Genomic DNA, 25,303 nt, shown 5'->3' with positions numbered 1-25,303 from the left:
TTGTGCATCTATAACAATACTTTGCACTCAAATCACATACAAACGCTAACCGTGGATCCCAGATGTAACTTATTTAGAACTTGGAGGTTATAACGTGACATATATAGCTAAATTATTTTGGCCCTTTTTACAAGAGGTTGGATATGATCAGGATCGCCTGCAACTTTTGCAATATTCAGGAAGGGAAATAAAAGGTCATGCTTAAGCCTTGATGCAAAAAACTAAGTATCAAGTGACAAATTATTCAAGGCTAGCCTGACATGCAAACTATACTCTCTCTCTCTCTCTCTCTCTCTCTATATATATATATATATATATATATATGAAGGCAGGGAATAAAAAGATACATAGAAGCAAGGAAGGGGAGGAGAGTAAGAAAACAGTGAAGAGGGGGGGGGGACTATTCTCCAAGGACAGGTCAGCACTAGCAACGTATAGACCACTGTAACACGGAGCGTGAAAAGTATGTAATATTCCATACAGAAAGAGAATAAAATATTTATATCGATCTAGGGGCTACATGCATGCATCCCTATCCACCCCAACCTAACAACAAGACTGTACTCGCACACGCGGGTAAGTTCTCCCAAGTCAACTCGCCTTCTTCATACACCGTGTGGGCTAACCCCATAAAATTACCACTGCCAGGTCTACTACCGTTATACCCAACGATATAATAATAGCTAGGAAACAACACAGAAAGGACACGTACGTATACCACGTAGATGCCGACGCGTTCATTACACATCTTTGTTACGACCACGCCTTAGCTTCTTCTTAAACTCATAAACGTATAAGTTTAGATGCATCCATGTTCTCTCTATATATAGCAGTTCTACATACTCTTTGTACCAAAGAGAATCTGTCAGACAAAAAGTCTCTCTTTAACATTTTATAGCAAGAGAGCCATTCTAGCTGATCTCTTGTTTTCTATTTAAAGCCTTTGCTTCGTTGTTGTTGCCAACCAGCCTTCCAGCCTCATTTTCTTACTAGTTCTTTCCATTCCACCCCCATTAAAGCTAAGAGAATATATTTGTAAAACCTATCCCTTTTCTTTTATTAGTGGTGGGTTTTTCGGGAATTAAAACTGATTAAGGTTTACTCAATCCCTTACCGTAGATTGTCTTAATTGAAGAACTATAAAAAGGCACCTTTTCTTCTCCGGTACGAATTAATTAATCTCTGGAAAATGGCGTGTATGGTTGCTCGATCAGGGAGGGAGTTGCAGAGATATGATAACATGGGCCGCCGCCAAGTTGTTGGGTGAGCTTAATTTGTTTTTTTCTGAATGCGTGGTCCCCATGGGTTTTTCCTTCTTGATTATGGCGGCCTTCCTCTTCTTTGTTTGATATGAAGGAAAAGAGTTATTTTTTCCTCTCTTGGGCGTGGTCCCCACTTATGTGCAGTTGTTCTTCATGGGCCTCATATATGTTGTTTTTTTTTTTCCTTTTGATTTCTTGATTCAAACAAATTAATCATGATTTGTTTATATTAATTTATTAGAATCAACTCCTATTAATTTTACTCAATGTTTGGAATTGCAGATGCATCCCATATAGATTCAAAAATTGTAGTGATGGTTTAACTGGTGATGAATTGGAGGTTCTAGTCATCACTTCACAGAAGGGTCAAACCCAAGGAATGATGTTCCCTAAGGTAATTATGCAAAAAAATTAGAAAATGGCTACGTATTTTACCTCTCATATATATCAAGAGCCTAAAATTGCATGTTTATCAGGGTGGCTGGGAACTTGATGAGTCCGTGGAAGAAGCAGCTTCCAGGGAATCGCTTGAAGAAGCCGGGGTTCTTGGCAATGTTGAGGTTGGTGTTTTACTGCCAGTTGCAAATTACCTTTGTAGTTTTTTGCCTTGTTTTTTTAACATTGTGTGCTGGCTTGATTTTTTATAACAAGTTTTTAATATGGATTCACATACATGGCAGGATGAACTAGGCAAATGGAACTTTTTAAGCAAAAGGCATGGCACATTTTACGAAGGATTTATGTTCCCTTTGTTTGTGACAAAGCAACTTGATCTTTGGCCGGAGAAGAGTGTCAGGCAAAGAATTTGGGTATGTTGCTTCTGTTTCTGCTGCTAAAGCAATTGCTGCTGTACCTTGTTAAAATCATTAATTTGCCACGATATTGTGTCCTAATAATTTAATTACACGTGAAAACAGATGACCGTGGACGAAGCCAGAGAAGTTTGTAGGCATTGGTGGATGAAGGAGGCCTTGGACATATTAGTTGAGCGGCATACATCTCTGCAACAACTACAGAAGGAAGAACTTGCGCTGTCATGCTCTTTAAGTTAGGAAAGATTAGATTATTTGTACATAACAGATTCCCAAGTCTCAATGCACCATGTCTTCATGGAAGCAGAAGACGGATCGAGAACTAGGAATCAGGCCAAGGCGTGCGGATTTGTGGCGCACGATTGTAGAAAAAGAAAATGACAACCATCGTTTTCTTTATTGGAGGCTAATATAATAATTAAATCAAAGCAGGACAAAGTAGTTGAAAAATATTACATTCATTTCTTTAGTGAGAAATTAAATCCTTCATTTTCCATGGAATGAGCTATTTAATTATGTGTTCGTAGTTGCTGCCGTCTTTTCATTGTCTGCCATAAAGATGTGAGTCGAGTGCCTTTATGACATACATATCAACAACCTAAGCCTTATCCCAACCTCGCTCGAGACAAATTTTTGCCGCAGAATGAACATGGCACTTCTAGAACTTCATTTCTGTTCCCTAATAAAACTCCTCCTGATAAAAAATCACTGCCTTGACTGGTATTTTCGATGTCTGTTATGGACTCAACATGTAATGAGGACGCAAACAGTGTTCTATGGTAGTTTTTTGGGCTCGGAATCAAGATGAACGAAGCATCTTGTTAACTATGCGGACCATGAATATTTCGGAGTAGATAATCCTAAATAGAGGTGCCATGTGTTTGCTTAATTTGTCCATTAAAGCGATCAGTCAGGCATCACAATCCATGCCCTCTCAGTGCTTTTTTTTTTGTCATCCCCCAGTTTCTGCAATGAGCCAGCCAGTGGTTTGATAGCGCAAGGCCAACCTGAAAACTTGACATTTTGTAGCTTTAGCGGAAAAAAGTCTCCATAGCCGATCATCATGTGAGACTTCGGTGATTCCATGTGTTTAAGTTATCACACTCCAGGACAAGATGCGCATAAAACCATATAGCATCTCATTTGCTCGCCAGTAGAATAATAAACCTCCAAAGACGCCATTTATTTCATCGACAAACTATGACCTCTTAAATATATAAAATTCTCATGAGCTGTAGTTATAACCTTGATGCTATTAACTTCAAGGACATGATCGTGTTTATACGTTTATAATTGGTGATTTCTTGTTCATTCATTAATTGTTTCTGCCATCATTCATTACGCATTAACAATGATAAGGTTTGGTATCTGTGTTCATAGATGTTGGCTCCACCATCATTAGCACGTTGACAATGAATTAAGATGAGTGATGGGCCGGGGTATATGCTCTCTAAACACGGTTATGTCCCGATGCTTAAAATTAAACCCGAGAAAGATACGGACCCAAATCTAATAGACAAACAGAGCTCAGAGACAAGATAATTTTGAAAGGACTTGGGAGAAGATTGAAGAAGCTGAAAGTAGGGAACACGGAGATTACAAAATTACTAGAAAGTCCTCTATGAAGGGTTCCATTTCTCCTCATTCATGGCACAAAAACAATTATATCAGCGGAGATCAGGTGCCCCGATCACGTATATGCAGATGCTGCTGACTTTCGTTGCTGCAGGTTCTGGGGAATTTTCTCGGCTGCAATTGCTGGAGTTATTGAATCCTTAGCTTTAGACACTTTCTCCTTAACACGTTACATGATTAGTTTGGATTAGGGAGCAGGATTCCTATCTTGAGTCGATATGGCAAGTCAAAAAACACACGTTATGTTTGAATGATTTGCAGGCATTAGTTTATATGCCTTTCCAAATTAATGCATGTCTTTATTTTGTAAGAATGTGGTTTTATTCATTGAAAAAAAGAGTGTAATACGTGTCTTTAATTTGTTTATTGTTGTTGCACGTGTGTTTTTGCTCCAGAGTATTCTGATCACTTGCGACTAGGTGGAGTTGTCAGGAAAATGGATAAATCAAAGTTTGTAAACCGCTCATCTTTCATATAGACGTATGGTTTCATTTAAAGTGTATTATCAGTCACAGTAGTACAAGGCCTAGTCAAGTGTTACGGAAGAACAGTACGGGCTGAAGTGGGCTAAAGCTGTTCGTTTCAATTGTCATTTGTAATAAGCCTATATTAATCTGGTAACATGAAAGGTTATCGAAGATTCGACTTCGAACCAAAATTAGCAATCACAAGAGTTCTTATCCAAAAAATAAATAAGTCATAGGAGTTCTTTCGCAGTCCTGTTTCACTAAATTATCCTCATCAGTTAATCAAAATACAATATAACACACTTGCCTCGTAATAATAATAATATCCTTACTTCAATATACACATTCAACTCGCCTCAAGTTGTTATGGCGACCGAGGGCTCTCAAGCTGTAAAATATAATGGCAATGTGAACTTGGAGAGAGCATTGGAGGTTCGATCATGACACCTAAACCTGATGGCACTGGTTTTGAACAAAGCAGTTTTGTAGTTCCAAATGAGCAATCGGAACCCATACATTGAGCACAAAAAAACCAAGAACAATAATATAGACTTGAACACTTTGATCCCACTTTCTTTGTATCGTTCTTTATTATAAATAATCCCTTTGCGTCGCGCAACAAGATGTTTCTTCAATGCAACTTTAACCTACTGCATATTTAAGAGCACTATAGTAGGAGCAAATCGAGGATCATTTACTGTTAGTTCAAACAGACAGTCTTGAACTTCCTTGTCCTCTGCCTCCTCTCTTTATTCCTCACCCTACTAGAGATCTTTGTTTTTATTAGACAAATCTGCTTTTTAAAGCCTATCTGATCGATGCGAGTTTTATGAGGACAACAGTGATTAACCTCATATTTTATATTGGTAGCTTTCTATAATAGATGGGACTGATCTAGTGACATAGTTTAATATTGGAGTGCCCAATTGTGTTGGGTATGTTTGTGTGATGGTTTGGAGTTGAAGTGGTGATTCAGTTTGCTAGTGGGTGGCCTGGTGGTGTTACATTCTTCTACCTCCTTTTCTACTTTCCATGGGTTTTTTTTTCCGGAAAAATAAAGAAAAATATCAATCTAGGCTTTCATCAAGGATCGATGATTGTAAAATTTGAAAGATAGTGGTTGGTGCGGCTTAGCTGAAGAAGAGCCTTTCTCCTTCCTCACTCGCTCCCTGCGATGAAGCCTGTATGATCTGGAGTTGTCGCTGTTTCTTGGGAGCACATTTTATGGTGGAATAACAAATGGAATCTAGATTGCCAAGTAAGTTCTTAATGTGTTATTGTTACTGGTGATGCAAGACCTTATTGTGCTGTGATAATCTACTTTTTTTCCTTATTGGAGTTCCATGTCTAAAGTTAGCCAGTTTCTCTCTATGGACTTGTGCTTACAAGGGTTTTCTTTTCTTTCTTTTTTTGGCAAGGAGTTTGATCTCCATCCATACAAAGATGGTCTTTAGATAAGTTGTTAAAAAAAAAAAAATAATAGCAAGGTTCACCCAGTTTTGGGTTGTTTATTTTTTCAACCTTTTTTTAATCATATTGTTTTTAAGAAATAAATACATTTGATGAGCACACAACTTTCCTGTAATATATTAAAACTAATTAATTAGTTTTTATAATATAAAAATGATTATTGATCATCCTCATTTTATTAGCTTTTTTTTCTCTCGAATTTATCTTCTTTGATCATCACAGTTTTATATCTATTCTACTTTTCAATCTCTCAAAAATATCTGTATAATTACAAAAGGATTAACCACGGGGGACAATTTGCTTTGTTAAACGACATGTATTCTCTTGAGTGTATGGAGCCCATAGTTTAAGGGTATTTAAAAGTACGGCTATGTTGTTTCATAAAGTTTTAATTTTTTAAAAACAATATTAAAAGAATATTTTTTTATTTTTATTAACATTATCCTATCAAAATAATTTAAAAATATTAAAAAAGAATTCATTTTAATAAAAAAACAAATTAAAACTCCCTCACGGAAACCACTTCACTCGGCCAGCAAATTTTAGACACTGTTAATCCGAGAAAGTACATCATCATAAAAAGAACAAGTACTCCTTCACAGGTGGACCTCACCTGTTCGACTTGAGATTAGAGACACTGTTGTCGGACTCAGATACTTTACTTTTCCTCTTTTCTTTTTCTAACCTCTCATCTCTTTCATTTTTCTTTTCCTTTTTCTGGTCCTTGAATCTACAATATATAATTATTAATAAAGAGAAATCCTACCTCCTATCACTAAATTTAACACTCAATATCAATGGGTTCTGAAGGATCGAGTGTTGTTGGTAAGATTATCCTTTCAAGGAAAAAAACCTAACTTTCCTTGTTAGATTTTGTAGTAGTAATTTTTCTTCTTCTTGATTTTTTTCACGAGTTTAGCATTCTGTGTTTCTTTGCACTTTGAAGTATCTGTGGTGTCATTTGAGTTGGAGTTTTGCTCCGAGGTTTACAATTGGTTAGGGTTTTCGAGTTATCATTGAGTCTGATCTGTTTTTGAGTTGAAATTCAGGATGATCCGTTTGTCTTAGACCTTTTTTTTCCCCTGATTGGCTGCGTTGGAATGGTTTGGAATTTATTGTTTTGGCTAGATGGTTTTCTTTACAGCATCTATATCCTGTACTCGAGCATAAAGGAATTATCTTGAAGTAATTTTTTTTTAAAATTATAAAGGAATTATCTTGAAGTAATTTTTTTAAAAAAAATTTTTGTCTCCACTCCTGTAAATGATAAATGTTTAATGTAATGTCTTCCAAGATATGAAATGCAATATGTGGACTTTCTGTTACAGAGGGAGCAAATGCCGAATACAATCAGGCTCCTTTGCTCGAGTTTACTCGTGCATCTAGAGATCTTAAAATTCATGGCCAAGGGTGGCCTTTCCAACTCCTTGGTTCTACCTTTAGAGAGTAATTCTAAAATGGGATGCGATACGTGGGTAATGAAAGAAGTTAGATGGTATGAGTTGGTTGAATTGAAAGAGATCAGATTTAAGAGGCCTAGAAACAATTGATTTTTTTGCTGATTTGGGCAATGATACAAATTGTCCCTGGAGTGGAAAAATAAATTCCTATTCATGTGTTGTAAATCAAGTGAGCTTCCTAATTAAAAGTAGTATTGATGAAATACCACATTTTTGCCCCATGATTTTCCATGTATCTCCACAAATCCTCCAACAGTAACGATTTTCGCTCTCTCTGTTAGGGGGTGTGTGTCTTGGGGGCGAGGATTTAATTTCTTTTTCTATTTGAAGATTCCTAGAATGCATGCATACATGATCACTATTTTGTAACTGAATATTTCTGTCCTCTTCAGTGCCTAGGAACTTCAGACTACTGGAGGAGCTTGAGAGAGGGGAAAAGGGGATCGGAGATGGAACTGTCAGTTATGGAATGGATGACGCTGATGATATCTTCATGCAGTCATGGACAGGAACTATAATTGGCCCCCCCAATGTATGTAATTTTTTAGCTATTCTCTCTTTCAATGTTCTCGTTCATGTTTTATGCATACTGGATTGCTAATGCATGAACCGGTTGTAATAATATGCTTGGTTTAAATTGCAACAAAGTGGTAGATTACGATTCATGATGCCAGCTCATTTCATTGGTAAGATGTCTATGTTCATGGCCTGATAGGATGAGAATTCTTGCCTTAATTCCTTAACTATGCTTTAGCTGGTGTGGGCTGTGGAGGCATAAAAGCAGGGTTTTTGAGGAGAGAAGTTACATCTCTCTGTCAATATGGATATCGATTTAAAGTTTCCAAGATGATATTTGTGTTTATATGTGTGGGTTCTTCAATCAAAAAGTTTAATGTATATGAGTTCACTTGTTTTTTGCTTATCAATTAGACTTTCTTTCATTGTCATAATGAGCTATTATAGGATACAGACTGCAGTTGACTGGCAAACCAACTTTCTCGGATTTGAACATCCATATGAGCAAGACAAAATTTTCAAGGAATAATTTATCTTTCTTACAGTTCATGTCGTCAGCCTATCTACATTTAAAGCTTTACAACTCATGAAAATAAACGTTTGTGAATCTCATTTTCTGAAAATATTATTGGATGTCATTTGAAACAATTAAAATTTCCTCAACTTCACAGCAAGTCAGATACTTATTTTTTTCCCCAAGAATCACAACTGTCCTTTATCTTTTGATGACAGATGTTATTTGACTAACTTAATGTATATATCTGCAATCTCTTTATATCTCTTCTTCTTTCTTCAGCTCTCCTATAAAATTTATCTTAACATTGTTAAACTTTGGTGTCCTTTCAGACGCTCTCAATCAGAAGTGTAATGTCTTTGTAATGCATTAGCAATCCAGTTGCCTTTGCATATTGTTCCAACTTTTTTGTGAAATCTTCAAGGTTCTCTTTTTGTTTGTAGTTTGAAGTTTTAAAATCATTTCTCTTTTATTTCTTTTTCTGCATTAGATCATCATTGGAAAACTTATTTAACAAACAAATAAATAAAAGATTGGAACTGCAAATCTTCTATAATCTGATCATTCCTCATAAATCAAGTAGATTTGATGTCAGTCTTGGCTTGTCATCTGCAGAGGTTGATTCTAAAAGAAAATTTCAGTTGATCTCTTGTGCTGTAGTTTACCAAAGAATTTCAATTTATAAAACATGGAATTTGAAAGAGTATAGGGGAAAGGTGAAATGGAATCACTGGAACATCAGGGAGAGTAGAACCAATTCTAGATAGTGACAGCAAAGACCTTCCAATGAAATCTAAATAATAATTTATCCAAAGACCTTAGAATATGCACTTGCCACGATTCTAAAATAATATTAATTAAAATAACTTAAAGATACCCCCCAGACAAGAAAACCCCCAAATTGTCAAAGCTAAGAACTACATCAGATGAGGTTTGGAATTTCTTTTTCCCTTAGCTACACCAAAAAGATTGACCCCTACTTCACATGCACATACCTATAGTCCAAATCTGGGCATCTCCATGGCATTTGATGGTGGCATCCTATCATGGTGGCTAAGGTTGGAATGAGAATGGTCTTGGAATGGCTATGGTGACCCCCCCCCAAAAAAAAAAAAAAAAAAAACAAAAAAAAATCCCAGAAAGCTTCTTCGTAGCATACACAGGTCAGGGGAACCAAAGTCATCCAGAGCCTCCAAGGCCCTCATCTTACCTGCTTCATGAAGCCCTTACTGAACTTAGTGATAAATAAATTCAAGGTGAAGTGTTTTCTTAGGTAGAATTACATTAATTGCTGATCTGATCTGAATGGGCAAAAATGCTAGAAGCTTTCTAAACGGTAAAATATTGTAATAATCCTAAAATAAAATTAAAAAATTTGCACGTCTTTTTCAATGAATGCCTGGTAGATTCTGGTTCCAATTAGGTTAGATTGAATTAGTGGGAGAGATTCAATCACAATTCCCTCTAAATACAGTGCATAGGTGATTATGCTGGAAATAAGTATGTCTTAGAAATATATGATCATCTGGGTGGGATGGCAGGGTTTTTTTAAACTTGCTCCTCTATTGAATCCAATCAAATTATATATCTTATCCTGGTACCCATCCACGGTATTGCCACACCTTGTAGTGGCATGGTAGGCCCCCAGTCCTGACTAGTGGAGGAGAATTGTCATCCCTAGTATACTTTACAAAGCAGACCACCTTATGACTTTGTTGGCCTGGCGTGATAGTCGTACTGTCTCTGCCTTGATCCTTGAATGATGAGACATGATTTTTCAATGATATTATGTATGCTTTATATTAGTTTTCAAAAGGAACAATAATGTGTTGACTCATGCTACTTGCCAGACTGTTCATGAAGGGCGTATCTACCAGTTAAAATTGTTTTGTGGCAAGGATTATCCAGATAATCCGCCAAGTGTGAGGTTCCAAACTCGGATAAATATGGCTTGTGTCAATCCTGCAAGCGGAATGGTAGGTGATGCAAATTTTAGTTATTATACACTAATTAATTGAAAATGATCTCATTGGTAACTAAATTAACAGGTCGAGCCTAGTCTTTTCCCTATGCTTGCTAATTGGCAGAGGGAGTATACAATGGAGGATAGATTAACTCAGTTGAAGAAAGAAATGATGGCTCCACAAAACAGGAAGCTCGCCCAGCCTCCTGAAGGTGTGTCTATTTTGCTTCTGCATATTCTTGGTATATCCTTTCTATTTGGTATTGATTTTCTAGTCAAGCAAGAATAACTTAATGAAATTAACAACTCTTGTTTTCATGGGGAGATGGGAAGGAGTGGTTAAAAATGATGAAATGTGCTGTTTTGGAAGTGAATGATTGACACCGCCAGTACACAACCAAGGCAAAAACAAAATTGAAGTGTATATCAGTTAATGATTGTACTTTGAATCAGGGGTGTGAGTTTGATTTACTGCTCAAATGTTTGAAAGGATTCAAGTAAATTGGAGTTTGTTAGCAGTTGTTATTAAATGGAGTGAAACCTGATGTGAACTTCATGCATTAGCACTGGCACCAAATCAGGATGGTGAGATGCGGAATTATGAGCAACTGAACAATGGGCATCGTCCTTGCAATGCAATTACATGGTTTATGCATATGTTTTGTAAAATTCTCAAGAAATATACAGTAATCATTAGTTGTGTGTGTGCAGGAAATGAGGAGGCAAGGTTGGATCAAAAGGGGCTAGTCCTAAAGTGTTGTATTCTCTGAGTCATTTGAAAGTTAATGAGCAAGTACTGTATATATAGATACACAAATTCCTCCTGCAGGCTTAATTCCAGCAATATATAATCTTGTGTATGAGACAGATAACCTCAGTTCCATCGAATGGTGGCTAAATAAATGGATCCTGATGAATTATTAATTCCTTGACCACTGAGGTTCTGTTGTGTGAAAACTAATTTCAGCGAATGACTGCCTTATCTGTTTCTCCCTGAACACACATTCATTGAACATTAACAGGGACAGATTGTGCTCGCAAACCAAAGCCATTTTGTCTGCTGTATTGATCGATGCTCTGTAAAATATAATATCATGTTGCTTAAATGTGTGACCTTGATTTGGTAGATAACTATTGGATTCTCCAGAAAATATGCTTCCTGCAAGATGGGTCATTCTCGGGCATGACAGTTAACTATGTGGTGAGCCTGGGGAGTCTGCGTTAGAAGTGGATGCCACGCCGTTAAGTAGCCTCGTCGATAAGCTTCCAAGAAAAGCAACCCCGACTCTGCAGTTTACACAGAGTAGAGCGAAGAAAAAAGTATTTGAGAAGGCATAGTTTGTTGTTTTCTCGGTCCAAATGCTTTTCAAAAAAAGCATTTTCAAACACAACACTGAACATAATTCGACTTGATTGATAATAGAAATGGAGAGTGATGCTCAATAAGTGATGGACGTCTGCATGTTTTTAAGCAATGGAAAGCTGTTTCCGTGCCTTGGGAAGCAATGGAACTCTTTGCTTGCAAACCTTAACCATGTCTGAGAATCAAAGGTGATACCTGCCACACCGAGCTGGCCCCGGGTCGCATAAAGAAAGTGAGAAACAGAGTGGATTTGAGTTATTATTATCAACTCCAGATATGTTTTTCGGTTTTAGCAATAAAAGATGTCCGAGTCAGTTTTGCATGCCTTTTTTCCCCCCCGATTGAACTCTTAAGCAAGCCTCCTATGTCCTAATTCTTGTATTCATAATGAGGATTCGAATGTATTATAAAAAATACCATTTATATCTATTTATCCGTACTGATATCTAGATTTGTGTAATCCTTTTTTCAAGAATGGGGTATTTGCATAGAAAATAATTTGTTAACCAAATAATTAAGATAATGTATTAACCTTTGTCCGCCCCTTTTTCTTAAAAGAAAAGGAGAGACGGATCAAATTTTCGCTAATCATGTCTTTGGACATTGGGTAATGAGTTACGTGGTATGTCTAAAGAAATGGTAGTAAGAAGATAAAAAGCACGAGCTGATATTAGATTGATGAGATATTTGCTTGTAATCAATTCTTATTGTTCTATACAATTTATAAATTTAAGAAGTTTGCAAGTCAAACGTTAATTAATGGAGCCACCCTCGTTCCATAAACACCATAATAATACATAAAGAATCAACTATTTAAATCATTAGATAAGATCTTATTATTAGTTTTATATTAATATTTTAATGTATTTTCAAGTGAAATTCTATTTATTTTAAAATTTTCAAATATATAAATTAATTTGTAATATTATTTAATTTTAATTAGAAAAACACTGATGTTAGTAAGATTTAATTTTGTGATTGGTTAGTAAACAAAATTTTAATATCATGTAAAATAATTATTTTAACTTAAAATCTTAAATTGTTAAATAAGTTATTATTATAATAATTTTATAATAATATTCTAACATATATCAATTAGACTAGTTTATTAGCCTGCATTTTGCTATAAGCTAAACCATTTAAACAAAAAAAAAATTAAGAGTATAAGGATTTTTTGCAATGAATAAGCTAAACCATTTAAACAAAAAAAAAAACATTAAGAGTATAAGGATTTTTTGCAATGCTATTAAACTTAGGCATAACTTTTTAAATTCTATAAGAGATAAATTAATGTGAATTGATTTATTTAATAGATTTAAATGAAATTTGAATTATTCATTTTTTTATTTTAAAAAATATATTGAATAATAAAATAAAACAATAAAATAAAAAAAAGGACAGGAGTCCAATTAAACTTTTCAAACATGTAATCTGTTAAAAATAACAAATATAAAAAAATAGTACAACTTAATTCCCAACAAATCTAACATTGAATAATTAATCATCATTATCATTATTATTTTCATATTTATTATTATCATTATTGTTATTATCATTATCATAAGAGCTATCATAATTAGTACTATTATAAATAATTAATATCATCATTATTATTATTAGCAGTAGTGTTATTGTTGTGACCACTATTACAATCATTATTATTTTTAATGTTAATACTATTTTTATTTTTATCATCATCACCATCACTATTATTATTATCAAAATAAATTATCATTATTATTACCACCATTATTAACATTATCATCACTATTAGTAGTATTATTAATTATATTGTCAGTATCATTATTACTATTATTACAATTACTACTATTATAATTATTATTGTTATTATTGTTGTTGTTGCTGTTGCTGCTACTGCTGCTCTTGAAATAACAAAAATTATAAACTTGATTTGAATAATAAAATTAAAAATCATAAAAGATTTGAAAAAAATAAAAGAAAAACAAATAAAAAATTAAAAGAAAAATGACCAGACTAAAATAAATATTATTATTATTAAAAAAATTATAATTTATTTTTAAGAGTAGAAGAGAGAAATGAATAGAAAAAAAAGACCATCGGTGATAAACCGGTCATTTTTAGATGATGTATACCACCTATAAAGAAAAATGACACAGCATATAACAAAATAACATGATGGAAGCATTTTTTTTACTGCACCGTTTAAAATACATACCATATCTTATTTATTACACGTACATAACACATGCTAATAACTTTTTTAATTAAAAATAATAATAATTAAATAACAAATTATATTATGGCCCTTGACAAACCCAACAATTATAATAAATAAATTAATTAATTAATATAAAAATACAAATATACCTCTATGAAAATAGCTTAAAATTTTTAACTCTAAAGTCTAAGGTTTTTAATTTTACTATATTTCAAAATATGAAATAGTTGGAAAAATCCTGGATTAAAGTTAAATATCTTTTTTTTTATTTTTAATGATAACAAAGTAATTTTATTGCGTATAAATATAATTAAAAATAATAAAAGCCCCTAACAATTATCAAATGAAAAATTCATTAAAGAAAAATATCATTTTATTCCTGAAAATTGAAAACTTTTTTAAAGATAAAAATTATCATTTTACTGTTAGAATCCGCAATTAACTTTTATTTCAATTGATGCACCAAAAGTGAAAGCATATTATTCACCGGGCAGTTGTTGTGAAATGAAAGAACAGAAAAAAGAGAATGCATACCGCTACAATAAATAAAGCGTTTGGGCCGTAAGGTGTACTGTAACCATAAATTGCTGTTCTTTGTAATGGATGCCATCGATTTCCTTCCCTTTAAGTAGAACAGAACAGAACAAAGCCTTAGGTTTTCTTCTTTAGCACAGACAGTATATATCCTTTCCGCCCCATTAAACGCTTCTCATCTCTTTCTCTAATTGCTTTCACAGTTTGATCATACTAGCATGGTTATGACTTCCTCCATATTATCATCAATCGATAAGCAACAAGACGGTAATGGAATTTGCTTTCCTTACTTCTTGCTCTGTGCCTTTTATGGATAAAGTTAGAGATCATTTTTTTCATGCAGGAAAATTTGTGCCAAATGATCATAACGTACTACAGAAGCATGTTTTCTTCTTTGATAGGAATCAAGATGGCATAGTTTATCCCTGGGAGACATTTCAAGGTGTGCTCTCGTGTTTTTTACCACTCTTTTTTTATTGTCGAAGAAGGAAAAAAGAAAAAACTAACTAATGGCTTAATTTTAACCTGGATTTGTTAACTAACAGGTTTTCGCGCAATTGGGTGTGGTATCTTATTATCCACTGCCAGTGCCTTTCTGATCAATATCGCTCTCAGCCAGAAAACTCGACCTGTATTTCTCTCTATCTCCTTTTCTAATTAATATTTCGAATCCAAAGTAATCGTTCCTTTTTTCTGTGTGGTTATTTTGTCACTTCTGCTGAGAAGATTTTCTACTTTTTCTTTCTTTCTAGGGAGGAGAAATTGTCGTTTGAGAAATTGAAAGGGGAAGTAGTAATAAATAATATAAGATCACCATAGGTGTCGGTGCATGATTGTGATGCAGCTAGTTTGGTCTTTGGTGTCATCAATTGAACCTGTGCTTGACTAGAAGTTGACATAAACTAGCAGCACTGGTCTTTTCATCTGTTTAGTTTTTCTGTTCTTTATATATTTGTCCAAGATCGTAGAGGAAAGATAACTGCGTACGCACTGCACTTACTTGGCTACTAAACAACATTCTTGCAAAAGTGGTAAATAAAGCTTAAAGGATTTGTCGAAGGATATACTGTTGTGGCATGTGTTCATAGAGTGACGACCAAGTCATCATCCACCACATGTTTTCTCATTGCATACTTGAAAAAGTCATGGCCACCCTTGTATACTTATGCTTCCTCGAAGGTGGATAATTGTCCCGTTTAATCTGGTTATGAATGGGAATCTGTGGTGTCTTGCTTATATTTACCGGTTGTTCTTGTCAATATCTCGTGTTTTTGCTGTGCATCACAGTTTTTGTCTTGCCATTTCTTCTGGGAAGACTCACTCGTCAATGATTAATAATTTGTGCACTGGAATGTATTGCGCCTGATTTGCGTTCTTTTGCTAAGATGGGCCCGTTTACACATTTAAGAATTTCCATGTGCCTTGCAAAAAAGAATTCAACCAGCGTGCATTCTTCTAAGAAAAAAAAAAAACAAACAAAGAAAAATCGGTCCTTGAGGATGGACGAGTTCCATTATCACGAGTTCAATTTTGCTCTTCCATATTTCATTCCGTTCACATCATCTAGACATGCAAGAAACAAAATATTAGCATAGCATAGCATATAAATATAAATATAAATATAAAATAAAGTTATGAGCAAGATTTGAAGTTAATACAAGTTAATCAAATATGCAAGCTGCGACGTCCAGCTAGGGTCGCATATTAATGGAGTCTGGTAGAAATACAGGGAAACGCTAGCTATTGTTAGATCCCAAGCAAAGGTTTCCCTTCCTTTCTTGCTTTTCTTTTAAATTTGTTCATCTCTAGTTGCTTACAAGCAACTCACGTCTTCTTGATTAGCATGAGCTCAATTTCTTTGAGCTGAGAAACCTTGAAACAAGTACTTATCATAAAATCAGGTCAAGGAAAAAATATATAAATGACAAAGATAGAAAATGATGTAATACCCACAGATCAAAGGCCAAGAGACCAAAAACATTTTATGTGTGCCTTTTAAGATTCTAAGAATGAGAAATAAATCTATTTTATGTGATTTCGCCCCATTTTGGGATGCCTGCAGCTCAGTTATCTAGTTAATAATGATTGATTTAAGTTAGAAGATGTGCAAGGCATTATAAAACTTGGACAGCCTAAAAATAACGGTCACTTCACCTTTTATCTGTGGAATTGTTCATGTATTATTGGTTATCATATTTTCATGTATTACAGGGGAAGTTTCCATCTCTATTGTTCCCTATCGAGGTTAAGAACATCCACCGAGCCAAACATGGGAGTGATTCTGGTGTGTATGACAGCGAAGGAAGGTATATATAATTATATTCCTGCTTGTTCATTTGTTTCATGCTACAATTTATTCATTAGTTCTTGCCACGAAACATGGCGGCTAAACATTGTGACAAAAATGGATTATGTTCTTATCGTATTTTATCATGGTGATAGCATGAAGATTCCTTATTAATTTTCCAACTAAATTCTAATTAACTGATAGTCTTTCTTATAGCTAGTTGTATTATGCAGTGAGTTTTGGTCATACCTAATACCCATGTTAGCTTGTGGAAATTCACTTTGGCGAGACTATCCTACTCTTGACTGTTGATTGGTACTTGTGCCAAGTGAGGCCTGGTTATCCTACTTTATTCGTTAGAAACGTTCTTCATGCATTTTTTGGCTCATTTATTTTGATATTCATGTCAGTTCTCTTAGCAAAATTGTAGGTTCGTACCTGGAAAGTTTGAAGAAATTCTCAGCAAACATGCACGTTCGCATCCAAATTCCTTAACTGGAGAAGAACTGATGGGAATGCTCAAGGCTAACAGAGAACCTAAGGACTTTAGAGGATGGTAAGTTTCTCATTTCAATTTTGAGAATCCAAAAGTAATTAGTAAGTAAATTATATCATGTCTTTCAAAATATGAAAAGGTAATTAAATGTTTTTTTTTTTTCCCAGGGTTGCTTCCTATACCGAATGGAAGATCCTGTACGATCTTTGCAAGGACAAGAATGGTTTGCTTCACAAAGATACAATTAGAGCTGCCTATGATGGAAGCCTATTTGAACACATGGAGAAGGAAAGAACTTCAGCCAAAAAGAAAGCGTAATTTCACTGCCATTTATCAATAATTAATGGATACACTAATTTACTTCATCTTTGAATCATTCTGCTAGTCACCCAAATAAATGAATCGTGGGAGGAAAAGATTTATTTTCAATTAATGCAGTGTTGTGTAAGAAAAGGAATATATATTTGGTAGGTTTGGGTACTGCTGAAGCATGGTCTTCGATTCGAGTAATGTGTAAATCACAGATTGTCGAAGTGTAATTTGATGTTTGATGTTGCCGGTAATTCTTTATGAGAAAGTAACAGGAGATACAAAGCCGTGCTAGCTAGCTAGGAAGGAGATGCTTATGAGTGTACATGCCTACGGCAACTGTATATCAATGAAATTTACGTAGGAAGAAGCAAGACGTCCCTCAGCAGCTCTGTGATCTTATGGGATAGGAAGCTTTCTTGGCACTGGCTAAGGCTGTCCTTGTCCGTCGAGGATGCTAGACTGTTGCTGGGCTTTCTATCCAGTAAATATAAACTCTATAAAAAAAAGGAAATTTCGTGTGGAATGTATATATATAGGGATAGGATAAAGGGTATGCTTATCATTTATCAATGTCGCCTTCACATGAAATTCTAAAAGGTTACTTAAAGTCACATATTGATATAGTGTTAATGTCAGAGAATGTTGCGGAGTTTCTTGAATATTTGTAATTTGTATGCTAAAATAATATGTATACTAAGATAGAAGATTGAAGAATGAGGAGCTAATTTAGCTTAATTAGTTAGATTTTAAATTTATTTATTAATAATTATAAATTTGAGTTTTTTAAAGTTATTAGAAAGTTATATAATTGTTAATTTTAAAATTCATGAAATGAGTCAAATATATCTAAACTGGTTTTAATATTTATATTAATTAAAAATACAAAGAAAAAGAATAAAGGATTCAAAGAGGATACATGGAGATTGAAATAAGCAAAGAGAAGCATGAGAAATTTACGCAAGGACAGGAATGTGCTCGATGAGGAATATCAATGAAAAAGCAAAATTAAAGAAACATATACAAAAACTTTTGGAAAAGTAAATTCTTGTGCTTCACTTTCGATAGAGAAAGAAAACTGAAATAAATAGATGAATTGTGTCGTGGAGTATTTGTTAAAAGTATTTATAATTAAAAATATATTAAAATAATTTAATTTTATTTTTAACTATTTTGTGTCCTAGGATACAATAATATCGCTAAAGAATTAGTTTTTTTATATATATATAATGTTGTATTTGTATCAACTCATGTACACTTCAAGTCCATGATTGTATGGTTAAATTTTAAATTAATAATTTGTTTGGTATTATGGTAATTTTTTTATGTGTATTTTATTTAGATAAATCTAAATAATATTTTTTTATGTTTTAAAATTTATTTTCAATACCAACATTTTAAAACTATATTTTAAAAGCATAAAAAATCAATTTTAAAAAAATCAATTTTTTTAAAACACATGGTCATCTGCATTCCTAAGCACGTTCTAACAAAGAATCAAAACCTTAGAATATTCTGTTATTCTTTTCCTAATGACGGGACCTAGAAAATCTTTTTCCTTTCGATCCATTACTGGTCGAGCCTGCTGAAAATTATATTTTAAATTATTTTCAAATAAATTTGTGCATAAAAAATATTTGAAATAAAATAAAAACAAAATTTGACATCCATGTTTTATCAATTAAAAAAAATAATTCATATAATGAGTGGATGATATTTTTTATAACTCGCCATAATAATTTTCCTATTTTAAAAAAGTGGTATGATAACTGTAGTATTGCTGTTACATACGAAAAGAAAATATATTATAAAATGGAAAATACATTAATAATCTAAAATTAAACTATCAAACTATAATGGAAATGGATTATAGTGTATTAGATTGAAATAAAAGCATTAGAAAGGCTTTGAGAAAAAAGAACTCAATACTAATTAAATTATTTTTGTTAAAAAAGGGCAAAAGACTGAATGAATTTTTAGTTGTAAGAAAAGCGGGCTCCTTCTTCAAATATATATATATATATATATATCTTTTTGTTAAAAAAGGGCAAAAGACTGAATGAAAAACTAATATATATATATATATATATAGAAAGAGATACAAGTTAAATTTTATTGATCAATAAGAGTTTTTCAACACTTCTTACAAGATAAAGCTGATAAGAGTCATTCAAAAAAATATCCATTATAATCAATTTTAGTAGTATTTTTCAAATCACATGGTTCTATCCATGTTTTTGACATTGGTGTCTTGATATACTTGCATATAAGTGGCACAAATATATAACAAAAAAGGATCATAAAGTTTACGGACTAATTTGTCAAAATTATTAGTGTAAGGACTGTTGTGTGCTCTGGTATCAATTCTTAGGACTGAAGTAAAATTTTGAATAAAATAACAACCTAATAAAAAAATTATTGAAAGCTTATTTGAGTTGTTGTTAAGGTTGTTTTTTTCAAGTATCAAAATAATATATTTTTTATATTTTTAAATTATTTTTGATATTATACATCAAAATAATCTAAAAACAAAAAAATATTAATTTAAGATAAAAAATTAATTTTTTTTAAACATTTTTAAAACCCAAAATATTCTATGTAGCACTGTATATGTTCCCAGGACTAATTCCAAAACATGGTTCCATGGAGGCAATATCTTAGCAAGGAAATATCAAACATGACTGAAATAGAATAGCTTGCACCGCTAGTCTTAAAGACTCTTAATATAAATCATATTCCACGTCACACCTTAAGTAGTCTCCGAGCACGTCCCTGTTCAAGCTCCTTAGCCATGAACGAGATAAAGTTGTTGAAGATCATAAATAAAGCAAAACATTTATAGGGGAACAAGAAAAGGAAGGGCACCGTTATTCGGTGTTTATGTAACAACAACCTATAGAGAACAATTCCCTTTCTGAAAAAAATACACTTTTCTAACTAGTGTACGATCTAGATTGGCCAACAAATGTATTATTTGGAAATGGTAAATGAGTACTAGTTCTTGCTGGGTATAATCTGTTCAAGTATACATGAAAGAGAGGGGAAGCGGATGGATGCAAACTTTAAAGAAAGATTATCACACGGCCCCAACCCATCGAGTTGATTTTAAAGCTCACACTGAAACCAGATGCTCTTCCACCACACTATTGAATCAATTCAGCGGCTCACTGATCTCAAGGAGCTCATTACAGAGCCCTGTAAAAACAGTGGAATCAGTTTCAATGGGTCTGAACTTGATGAGAGCCGAAGGAACCAAATCTTCAGCATCAAGTGTAGTGGCTCTCTCTCCCACTGAAGGAATATGAGGGATAACCCTCCGTTTGACAGCAACAGGATGTAACAGCTCGAACTCCAAACCAGGTTCTTTTAGTGCTGTGCTCACAAACTGAAAGTGAACAACTTCACATCATATTTAACTAATAGAGACAAGTAGATTTCTGTATTAGTTCTAAAATTATAACATCAACATAATGCGCAGAAGTGGCTGGTTAAGAATGAAGCTCGTTTGAAGCAAATTATCTGAAAACCATAAATATAATTAATGTTAGGTAGTAAGTTCTCTTTTCTTGGGAAGACAATGTTTCATCGTGACGAACAAATAGCAATTAAGAACATTTTGTGAAAGGAGTTGGGGAAAACATGGGACCTATGATTTTAAAATGAAAGGGAAATAATACAGTAAGCTAGGAAGCATGAAAGAGATTTCAATAAATCAGATGATAGATCATTATAGTCAAGAAAAATGAGAGGGATTATCACCTAAAGGAATTCAACAAGAAAAAAAGAAACAGTGTAAAAGGTTGCCTGAAATAATTACAATTCAAACACCACAACAATTCAATAAATCCAATCATAAGTTCCAGAAGAGTAGACCAGGAAAGATTGTGGGAAAGCTGAACGGATTACTCCATCCTTCACATGATTGCAGCAGTAAAATTGCAAGAGTAGGAGCTTTAAACATGAGTTTACAAGTGGAGAGTCTTGTCTCGGTACAGCAGAGCATATGTATACATGTGGAACTGGTTGGTCGAAGAGGAAGGATTCTGGAATGTCATACAAATGTTGTTTCCATGCAATTATTGAAGCATTTAATTGAGGCACAATTCAAAAAATTTCCAGGATTGAATTTCATCAACAAAACTGTTTTTGGATAGAATACTATTTTTATTTCTTTTGACCATTACAGAGATACTTATTAGAACTTCTTGAAACCTGATTTTCAAAGGGATAGTGCAATCAGAATATTGTAATCTTCTTCTGTTTCTATAGATAAATATTTTCCAGTTGATAAGCACCGTTGGCATTAACAAGAAAAAATTGACCTTTCCTGTTTAACTATGAAGTCTCACTTAAAATAAATGTTGCCTCTTGATACAAAGAGTGTTGCCATTGTCATTGCTAACCATGAATGAAACAACTATAAAATCAGATAAAAGCAGTTAAGATAACTAACCTCGTAGAGAGCAGTTGTTGATTCCCAAGGAGCAAAGACACCTTGAAGAACCACTCCATCAGGAAATTGGATGCGAATTATAGTCCTTTTGTATCTCTTCCTACCTGCTTTTGCTTGCTTTTCTTTGTAAGACTTGGGGATCAAAAGCTGAGATTCTGCAATCTTCTTCTTCCTCATATCAGCTTCTCTTTTTAGCTCTTCAGCAGAGAGGCTGTAAAATGAATCTGGCAGCTCAATTCTTGCCGCTACATTTTCAGGGACAGAAAAGAAGACCCTTATCTAACAAAACCAAATAAATGGATTAGAATGCTGCATACACTACATAGACAATTTGAAGACATCTATTCATTGACGGGGTGCACCATGAAAATACATATAAAATATGGCTACACGAATTACGAATGAACACATTCAATAAATGAGAACAGTAGAGAGTGCTGCCATTGGAAGGCAAGGAATCATAATTTCAGACCCTCAATTGACTTTCATAAGCTTACAATTACATGACATATTAAACTACTGATAAGTGACCATGGGTAAATACCAGAAAGCATGTCCCTAGGCCAGTAAACCTTTCATGCTCCTTCTAATTGGGGGAGAAGTAGCAACCAATAAACTAGATGACAGTGTGTTCTTAAAGGAAGCAAATTGAAGTAAAGAAATCGAGAAAGGGCAGTGGGACAGGGGGTTTGACAGATTCCTAGTCACAGGCAGCAATCCTCCACAAATCTAAGCTCACATGTTTCCATTCCTTATGCACGTTGATTCAAAAATTGCAGAAAACTCGCACGAATCTAAGTTGGATAAGAATTAGCTTGTTCAATCAATCTTACAAGTGATAGACATTATTTATGTTTCATAAATCTTTAGCAAAACCTTCACATAAGAACCTGTTATAATAATGAACTAAATAATGCTTGAATGTGCCAGAGAAAGGGCATCCCTGAATTTAACATCTTTTGTCATCTTTAATGAACAGCTATATAACTAGCTTTGAACCAACGCTTTCATTCGAAGTGTTACTCTGCTTCCGGGGTTTAAATGATTCGAGTTCGCCTAAAACATAAATAATCCAATTTCTAGAAGTCTATCACAGAAAGATTTTGGAATTGTTGCAAAGAATTTCTTCGAAAGCGAGAAACAGGTAACAAAAATTTTAAGAACGCAAAAACGAAGAAGGAAAAATCATAATTTATTACGCAAAAACTGTCATCATACCTGCCTGTCAACCTTCTTTGGCTCAACCTGTTCCTCTGTCTCAGCTGGAGCATCAGATGGCTTAGCCTCAGCCCTCGGCTCTTCCTGCTCCTCCTTCCTAGGTTCTAATAATCCTATCACCTTTTTAATCAAACCAATTCTCTCCTCTTTAGGAGCTTCCTCCAAGATGGCCCACATTTCTCCACCCTCCTCCTTCAATGCAAACCCTACAATCTCCAATAACTCAACCCCTCCAGCAAACTCAGTCACTGCCTCTCTTATCTTTGGATTCCCCATTCTAATCCTCCTAAATTTTGCATTCGCAGGCTCCTTGACAATATTCCTCAGCAATCTAAGCACAACCTCCAGCGATCCCTCCAGCGGCTTTCCCGACAAATATGCACTAACACAAGTCTCCAACTCACTCCCACTAGACTCTTCTACCGCACTATCATCACCAGCAACACGATCATTGCTTTCAACTGGACTATTAGCATTACTGTTATTGACACAGGTTTCTACATGTATAGAGACCTCTGCTTCTGATAGATACGACTGCCCACAAATTGGGCACTTAAACACATTCAACGAGTATCCATTTTGAGATCTTTTGCTGGTAGTGATCAATGAGTCAAATGGGTCGAGGCCATTCGTGGTTTTGTTGGCAGGAGCGGGTTTGTTTTGATCAAGATTGGATCTTTTTTCAGGCAAAGGCTTGGAATTTGAAGAAGAAGTAAGTGAGGAAGATGGGTTTGGCTTGGGCTTCGAATTATTTGAATTAACAGGTTGAGAATAACGGGCATGGAGAGGATTAGTAGGTCCGGATGATGATTGAGAAGGAGTGGAACCACCACCGCCCAAGACACGACCTTGGCCCTTGAATTTAGAAGAAGGAGATGAAGAAGAGACTTTCTTCATGAAACCTTTGAACTTGTCTTTCATGTCATCCATTCTTTATTTCTTTCTATTTGGTGGATCCAAATCGAAGAACAGGGAAATCAGGAACTGTTTCTAACGATGCAAGGAAAGAAGAGATATCTGGAAGATCCAAGGTATGATGAAATAGAAAAACTTAAAAAGGGAAGAGGGTTGACTTTCGACATAGGGAGCTCAGAGGAGGAGGAGAGGAGATAAGGTCAGAAGAACAATGCGATTTGGTGTTTTTGGCCGTTGGATTGAGAAATCAGAATATTCGATGGTTTATCGATTCACAGCGCAGAGCCTCGTTCCACAAGGTGGAGTAAGTTTCGCGTTAAGCAATCAATCTCTAGAGTTATGCCACGTCAGCTAGTGGATCCAATGGCCCACTTACCAAAACCGCAATGCATTACCAAAACTGCCTGCAGCATTGCCGTTTTAGCAAAGATTTTTCTCTCTTTTTTCGGGGCTTGAACATTTTATTTTTTATTTTTTATTTTTTATTATTCTGAGTTTATTTTAATTGTGGATTTTTCATTTTGGTTTGGAGCACCAAAATGAGGGCACATCTCCGTTTACTTTTTGTTCGTTTTTCCTCTCTACAGATCACCTCTGTGATAATTATTAGAGGTGTTTATTTGTGGTTTAGTTTAGTTTTTATTAAAAAAATAATTAAATTAAAATTATTTTTTAAAAAATTAAAATTAATTCAAATTGATTAATTTTGGTTTAATTTTTTAAAATGAAAATCAATTTAAACCAGTTTAACTTAACTTTTAATTTGGCTCTGTTTTGATTTTGTTTTTTCAGTTTGACTTGGTTTTGGTTTTTTTTTCTAGTTTGACTTAGTTTTTTTAGTTTTTTCTGTTTGGATGTAATTCGGTTTATTTTTTTCAGTTTCAGACTTATAAAATTGAAACCAAATCAAACCGGTCAGTTTTTTTAAAATTCTAATCAGCTTAATCAATTAGATTTTTTTATCATGGTTTGGTTTTTTTTATTGTTTTTTTATTTTCTTAATTTAATCAATTTTTTTATTTTTTCATTCACCCTTAATAATTATAATTATGTATAATTTATTATCAATAATTTCATTAATCAAAACCCATATTTGTCGAACAAGAACACATATCATGCTTCTCGATTTGGATTTGCAATATTATAAACATTGTAGCCATGATCTATAGATCAATATGCATAGTCAATCTTAGTCTAGAAAGTAATTACAAATATCTATCCTTAAAACTTTTGAATTAAATTTAGCTTTTATGGTTGTGTATTGGGTTGAGATATATATAGGATTAGATATCTTTTTTGTATGTAATCTTGGTTGTTTTTTGAAAACAAGATTTTTATAGAAATATCAAACCTTTTAATAGTTGAGTTGATAAAGGTACAAGAAAAAGATAACATGCATGAAAAATAAATAGAATGGACAAATATAAGG

The 25,303-nt window shown here is 33.9% G+C and overlaps 4 protein-coding genes across 4 annotated transcripts; 3 read left to right on the top strand and 1 right to left on the bottom strand.

Moving 5' to 3' along the window:
• The first annotated feature begins 799 nt into the window (after window positions 1–799).
• LOC105125325 (nudix hydrolase 17, mitochondrial-like) lies at window positions 800–2,535 on the top strand. The gene is made up of 5 exons (XM_011025727.1): window positions 800–1,263; window positions 1,545–1,656; window positions 1,739–1,822; window positions 1,943–2,071; window positions 2,180–2,535. The coding sequence occupies exons 1-5, from the start codon at window positions 1,190–1,192 to the stop codon at window positions 2,312–2,314; spliced, it is 534 nt and encodes a 177-aa protein (XP_011024029.1). The 5' UTR covers window positions 800–1,189; the 3' UTR covers window positions 2,315–2,535.
• Window positions 2,536–6,256: 3,721 nt separating this feature from the next.
• LOC105125315 (ubiquitin-conjugating enzyme E2 variant 1A-like) lies at window positions 6,257–11,034 on the top strand. The gene is made up of 5 exons (XM_011025715.1): window positions 6,257–6,471; window positions 7,499–7,638; window positions 9,987–10,112; window positions 10,185–10,311; window positions 10,811–11,034. Exons 1-5 carry the CDS (start codon window positions 6,444–6,446, stop codon window positions 10,867–10,869), a joined length of 480 nt encoding a protein of 159 aa, XP_011024017.1. The 5' UTR covers window positions 6,257–6,443; the 3' UTR covers window positions 10,870–11,034.
• A 3,145-nt stretch (window positions 11,035–14,179) lies between these two features.
• Window positions 14,180–17,652, top strand: LOC105125310 (probable peroxygenase 4). The gene is made up of 6 exons (XM_011025701.1): window positions 14,180–14,463; window positions 14,540–14,638; window positions 14,742–14,827; window positions 16,408–16,502; window positions 16,914–17,039; window positions 17,147–17,652. The coding sequence occupies exons 1-6, from the start codon at window positions 14,415–14,417 to the stop codon at window positions 17,295–17,297; spliced, it is 606 nt and encodes a 201-aa protein (XP_011024003.1). The 5' UTR covers window positions 14,180–14,414; the 3' UTR covers window positions 17,298–17,652.
• A 2,471-nt stretch (window positions 17,653–20,123) lies between these two features.
• On the bottom strand, window positions 20,124–24,169 carry PUX2 (plant UBX domain-containing protein 2). Its single transcript, XM_011025693.1, has 3 exons — window positions 22,960–24,169; window positions 21,742–22,020; window positions 20,124–20,673 (listed from the first exon to the last, which is right to left on the bottom strand). The coding sequence occupies exons 1-3, from the start codon at window positions 23,887–23,889 to the stop codon at window positions 20,440–20,442; spliced, it is 1,443 nt and encodes a 480-aa protein (XP_011023995.1). The 5' UTR covers window positions 23,890–24,169; the 3' UTR covers window positions 20,124–20,439.
• Window positions 24,170–25,303: the final 1,134 nt, after the last annotated feature.

Source organism: Populus euphratica, unplaced genomic scaffold, assembly GCF_000495115.2.
Source record: "Populus euphratica unplaced genomic scaffold, PopEup_1.0 scaffold1.1, whole genome shotgun sequence".
NCBI lineage: Eukaryota > Viridiplantae > Streptophyta > Magnoliopsida > Malpighiales > Salicaceae > Populus > Populus euphratica.
The sequence above is the reverse complement of the archived record's forward strand: the minus strand, read 5'-3'. Positions and strand labels throughout refer to the sequence as shown.